We start from the raw sequence: 6416 nt of genomic DNA on the forward strand, positions 1-6416 counted from the left end.
GCTGTGTTGCTGTACGAGTTGGAAAATGAGACTAGGATGTTTGTCATATGTCAAGGATATTAACCTGCGGCCAGGACGTGATAAAACATAATGTTCAACCATCAACAGCTGTCATCTAACCCCTGTACACTTGTACACACCTCTGTATCACACGAGACAAAACATGGGTGTACAGTGCCTTGCAAAAGTATTCATCCCCCTTTGCATTTTCCCTATTTTGTTGCATTACAACCTGTAATTTAAATTGATTTTTTTTGGATTTCATGTAATGGACATACACAAAATAGTCCAAATTGGTGAAGTGAAATAAAAAAAATAACTTGTTTCAAGAAATTCTACTAAATAAATAACGGAAAAGTGGTGCGTACATATGTATTCACCCCCTTTGCTATGAAGCCCCTAAATAACATCTGGTGCAACCAATTACCTTCAGAAGTCACATAATTACTTAAATTAAGTCCACCTGTGTGCAATCTAGGTGTCACACGATCTGTCACATGATCGCAGTATATATACACCTGTTCTGAAAGGCCCCAGAGTCTGCAACACCACTAAGCAAGGGGCACCAACAAGCAAGCGGCACCATGAAGACCAAGGAGCTCTCCAAACAGGTCAGGGACAAAGTTGTGGAGAAGTATAGATCAGGGTTGGGTTATAAAAAAAATATCAGAAACTTTGAACATCCCACGGAGCACCATTAAATCCATTATTCAAAAATGGAAATAATATGGCACCACAACAAACCTGCCAAGAGAGGGCCGCCCACCACAACTCACGGAACAGGCAAGGAGGGCATTAATCTGAGAGGCAACAAAGAGACCAAAGATAACCCTGAAGGAGCTGCAAAGCTCCACAGCGGAGATTGGAGTATCTGTCCATGGGATCACTTTAAGCCGTACACTCCACAAAGCTGGGCTTTATGGAAGAGTGGCCAGAAAAAAGCCATTGTTTAAAGAAAAAAATAAGCGTTTGGTGTTCGCAAAAAGGCATGTGGGAGACTCCCCAAAGATATGGAAAAAGGTACTCTGGTCAGATGAGACAAAAATTTAGCTTTTTGGCCATCAAGGAAAACGCTATGTCTGGCGCAAACCCAACACCTCTCATCACTCCGAGAACACCATCCCCACAGTGAAGCATGGTGGTGGCAGCAATGACCCTAAGCATACTGCTAAAGCAACACTCGAGTGGTTTAAGGGGAAACATTTAAATGTCTTGGAATGGCCTAGTCAAAGCCCAGACGTGCCAGATGGGGGGGGGGGGTAATAGTTATGCATGCTCAAGTTCTCTGTTTTTTTGTCTTATTTCTTGTTTGTTTCACAATAAAAAATATTTTGCATCTTCAAAGTGGTAGGCATTTTGTCTAAATCAAATGATACAAACCACCAAAAAATCAATTTTAATTCCAGGTTGTAAGGCAACAAAATAGGAAAGATGCCAAGGGGGGTGAATACTTTCGCAAGCCACTGTATAAAAGTGACATTGTGAAATGATGAAGGATTCATGGAACGGAAGTAAAATAATTTCAATATTCAAATAATGTCCCTATCTGATGTCAATGGTATAAGGAGATCTGGTAACATGAGGTCTAGGATGTTAGTCAACAGGACTGTGACAATACCAGTATTGTGATATTTTTTCCACGGTAAAATGAAATGAAAACACAAAACGCTTTGGTCTTTTAAAAACCTGCTGTATGTTAAATATTGTGTGCAAAATGTGTCGGCTAGATATTTCTGACTGAACACGTTTATGAGGCTGCTTTGAACCACAGCTCAAAACTAGAGGAAAGACGGTTGTTTAACGTGAGAGGCTCAGCCATGTTAGGACTTTACGCCCGGCATGTGTCACAACGCTGACCAGGAAACAAGCCACATACAGGGAAAACCACAACTTGGCTGCTACAGAGCTTTTCATCCCTGGTCTGCCACGCCCATAGAGTGTATACTGTAAAGCCACACCCACTAGAGTGTATACGCCATATCCATAGACCACGCCCACTAGAGTCAATGATTACACCTCTTCCTTTTCAACTGAGGCGTGTGAGAAGTGTGTGTCTATTTGAGCTGTGAGGTGCTGCTGAGACACATCCTTCTGTTGATCAGCCGTGTGCAACTCCTGCTCCTTAGCTGTGGTGTTAATAGATACTAATACCACAAAGAGAATACCACATACAGGGTTCTCCCAATGATTTTTTTTAACAAGGTGGTGCTACTGAGTACAGCGGGATGGAGGACATTTCCTGCAATCTAAAGCAAAGAAATACTCTATTAGGGTGTGGTGCCTTAAATGATAACAAATGAAGTTTAAAAAATCACAGTGGAGCAGCCAGTCCACAAGGTGGCGCAGCGCAACTCTTACATTCTTTGAGGAGAACCCTGACATAGAAAGATAATACCCGACAAGTCATGGCTTGTGTTCGGTTGTCCAGGTCTCAGAGATTCTTCAGGAACTTATCTCTGATCCTACTGAGTGGATCCGTCTCTCTGCTCCTGTGGGCCGCTCTCAGACGCCCGACGGGCTCTGACAGGAGTCCTCTCCCCGCTCTGGACCTCCTGCCCCTGGGCTACGCTGCCGACCTGCCGGCCTGCTCAGCCATCATCCAGGGAGACCTGGAGGGTCTGGAGAGGGAGCAGCTCAGCCTCCTGCTGAAGACCAAGAAGAAGCAGCAGCCGTTGTCAGAGGCGTTCTACCACAATGTGACTCAGGACTGTCAGAGGTACGTTACAGAAAGAGGGTTTATCACCCTTCCTCTCAGCCAGGAGGAGAAGGAGTTCCCCATCGCCTACTCCATGGTCGTCCACAAGAGGATCGAGATGTTTGAGCGGCTCCTGCGTGCCGTGTACACTCCTCAGAACGTGTACTGCGTCCACATCGACCAGAAGTCATCTGAGGACTTCAGGACGGCAGTGAGGGCTATCGTGTCCTGTCTGCCTAATGTGTTTGTGGCCAGTAAGTTAGAGAGTGTGGTCTACGCCTCCTGGTCCAGAGTGCAGGCTGATCTGAACTGTATGGAAGATCTCCTGAAGTCACCTGTCCAGTGGAGGTACCTGATCAACACCTGTGGATCAGACTTCCCCATTAAGACCAACGCTGAGATGGTTCAGGCCCTCAAGCTGCAGAACGGGAGAAACAGCATGGAGTCAGAGACCACCAACGACTATAAAAACAGCAGATGGCAGTTCCACCACAAAATCACCAGCAACATGATGGTCAAGACGAACGTTAGGAAGAGCCCTCCTCCAATCAGCACCCCCATGTTCTCTGGCAACGCCTACTTCCTGGTCTCCAGGGCCTTCGTCCGTCACGTGATGGAGTCTCAGGAGGTCCGGGCGCTGTTGGAGTGGGAGAAGGACACCTACAGTCCCGATGAACACCTGTGGGCCACCCTGCAGCGCATGCCCTCTGTGCCAGGATCTAACCCTTCCCACATCAAGTACCATGAATCAGACATGAACGCCATTGCTCGCATCGTGAAGTGGCATTCCCTGGAAGGAGATGTGAGGAAAGGAGCCCCATATCCACCCTGCTCGGGTGTCTCCAGGAGGTCCATTTGTGTCTACGGGGCTGGAGATCTCCGGTGGCTCCTACAGCATCACCACCTCATCGCTAACAAGTTTGACCCTGAGGTGGATGACGTGGCTATCAGGTGCCTGGAGTCGTACCTGCGCTTTAAAGCTACATACCGTGTATCACGAAGGACAGCGGAATCTGAGAGTCTCTTACAAAAACGATGAAATGTTAAAAGTCGTAAATACGTTCATGTGTATTTATTTAAATATGTTTTGAAATGTTGTATATTTCTGATGGTACTGTAAAGAGGGTTGTACACCTTCCTAATATTGAGTTGCACCCCCTTTTGCCCTCAGAACAGCCTCAATTCCTCGAGGCATGGTCTGTACAAGGTGTCGAAAGCATGTTGACTCCAATGCTTCCCACAGTTGTGTCAAGTTGGGTGGATGTCCTTTTGGTGGTGGACCATTCTTGATACACATAGGAAACTGTTGAGTGTGAAAAACCCAGCAGCGTTGCAGTTCTTGCCACACTCAAACCGGTGTGCCTGGCACCTACTACCATACCCCATTCAAAGACACTTCAATATTTTGTCTTGCCCATTCACCCTCTGAATGGAACACGTACACAATCCATGTCTCAATTGTCTCAAGGCTTAAAAATCCTTCTTTAACCAGTCTCCTCCCCTTAATCTAATAATAATAATAATATGCCATTTAGCAGACGCTTTTATCCAAAGCGACTTACAGTCATGCGTGCATACATTTTTGTGTATGGGTGGTCCCAGGGATCGAACCCACTACCTTGGCGTTACAAGCGCCGTGCTCTACCAGCTAAGCTACAGAGGACCACACTGATTGAAGTGGATTTAACAAGTGACATCAATAAGGGATCATAGCTTCTTTCACCTGGATTCACCTGGTCAGTCTATGTCATGGAAAGAGCATGTTTTGTCCACTCAGTGTATTTTATATATTTATAATTTGCACTGTATAGTTCTGATTGTACTGTATATTCCAGACATACTGTCACGGAATCAGCCGAGGCTGCTCCTCCTCCTTGCTCGGGCAGGTTTCGGCGTTCGTCGTCCCCGGAGTACTAGCTGCCACCGATCTATGTTTCGGTGTTTGACTTGTTTTGTCCTGATTGTGTTCACCTGTTCCCCATTATGTTGTATTGTTTCCCCTATTTAACCCTCTGTCGTGCATAGTGTGTTGTGTGTTATTGTATTCGTCTTCGGCAGTGTTAGTGTGCGGGTTGTTTTCCTCCTTGTATGGAGATGGTTTTCTTCTCTGGTTACTTTCAAGTAAAGTACGTTTCCAGTAAGCTCTGTGTCCTGCGTTTGACTTCGCCTACTGCATTTCACCGTCGCCTTCTGACACATTCATGTATTTCTTCCTGTGCTCTGTATTTACTACAGCAGCAGTGCCATCTAGTGGAACGACTAGTCTAACTGGACACAGCATTTTGTTATACACAAGGTTGGTTTTCATTATAAACTGGGTGGTTCGAGCCCTGAACGCTGATTTTCTGACAGCTGTGCTATATCAGACAGTTTACCACAGGTATGACAACATGTACTTTTACTGTTCAAATTACGTTGGTAACCAGTTTATAATGTCAATAAGGCACCTTAGGGGGTTTGTGATATACAGTGGGGGAAAAAAGTATTTAGTCAGCCACCAATTGTGCAAGTTCTCCCACTTAAAAAGATGAGAGAGGCCTGTAATTTTCATCATAGGTACACGTCAACTATGACAGACAAAATGAGAAAAGAAATTCCAGAAAATCACATTGTAGGATTTTTTATGAATTTATTTGCAAATTATGGTGGAAAATAAGTATTTGGTCAATAACAAAAGTTTCTCAATACTTTGTTATATACCCTTTGTTGGCAATGACACAGGTCAAACGTTTTCTGTAAGTCTTCACAAGGTTTTCACACACTGTTGCTGGTATTTTGGCCCATTCCTCCATGCAGATCTCCTCTAGAGCAGTGATGTTTTGGGGCTGTCGCTGGGCAACACGGATTTTCAACTCCCTCCAAAGATTTTCTATGGGGTTGAGATCTGGAGACTGGCTAGGCCACTCCAGGACCTTGAAATGCTTCTTACGAAGCCACTCCTTCGTTGCCCGGGCAGTGTGTTTGGGATCATTGTCATGCTGAAAGACCCAGCCACGTTTCATCTTCAATGCCCTTGCTGATGGAAGGAGGTTTTCACTCAAAATCTCACGATACATGGCCCCATTCATTCTTTCCTTTACACGGATCAGTCGTCCTGGTCCCTTTGCAGAAAAACAGCCCCAAAGCATGATGTTTCCACACCCATGCTTCACAGTAGGTATGGTGTTCTTTGGATGCAACTCAGCATTCTTTGTACTCCAAACACGACGAGTTGAGTTTTTACCAAAAAGTTCTATTTTGGTTTCATCTGACCATATGACATTCTCCCAATCCTCTTCTGGATCATCCAAATGCACTCTAGCAAACTTCAGACGGGCCTGGACATGTACTGGCTTAAGCAGGGGGACACAGCAGGATTTGAGTCCCTGGCGGCGTAGTGTGTTACTGATGGTAGGCTTTGTTACTTTGGTCCCAGCTCTCTGCAGGTCATTCACTAGGTCCCCCCGTGTGGTTCTGGGATTTTTGCTCACCGTTCTTGTGATCATTTTGACCCCCCGGGGTGAGATCTTGCGTGGAGCCCCAGATCGAGGGAGATTATCAGTGGTGTTGTATGCCTTCCATTTCCTAATAATTGCTCCCACAGTTGATTTCTTCAAACCAAGCTGCTTACCTATTGCAGATTCAGTCTTCCCAGCCTGGTGCAGGTCTACAATTTTGTTTCTGGTGTCCTTTGACAGCTCTTTGGTCTTGGCCATAGTGGAGTTTGGAGTGTGACTGTTTG

The 6416-nt window shown here is 45.5% G+C and overlaps 1 protein-coding gene across 1 annotated transcript; it reads left to right on the forward strand.

Annotated features, from left to right (window-relative positions):
• The first annotated feature begins 2352 nt into the window (after positions 1-2352).
• On the forward strand, positions 2353-3820 carry LOC311123250 (beta-1,3-galactosyl-O-glycosyl-glycoprotein beta-1,6-N-acetylglucosaminyltransferase 3-like). Its single transcript, XM_084197506.1, has one exon. It carries the CDS (start codon positions 2406-2408, stop codon positions 3732-3734), a length of 1329 nt encoding a protein of 442 aa, XP_084053632.1. The 5' UTR covers positions 2353-2405; the 3' UTR covers positions 3735-3820.
• The last annotated feature ends 2596 nt before the right edge of the window (positions 3821-6416 follow it).

The sequence above is a fragment of the Coregonus lavaretus genome (genome assembly GCF_964263955.1).
Source record: "Coregonus lavaretus genome assembly, contig: HAP1_SCAFFOLD_5855, whole genome shotgun sequence".
Taxonomy (NCBI): Eukaryota; Metazoa; Chordata; class Actinopteri; order Salmoniformes; family Salmonidae; genus Coregonus; species Coregonus lavaretus.

Excerpts from the sequence above, each read along its gene's own strand:
- LOC311123250 (XM_084197506.1), top strand. The coding sequence starts at position 2,406 with ATGGCTTGTGTTCGGTTGTCCAGGTCTCAGAGATTCTTCAGGAACTTA.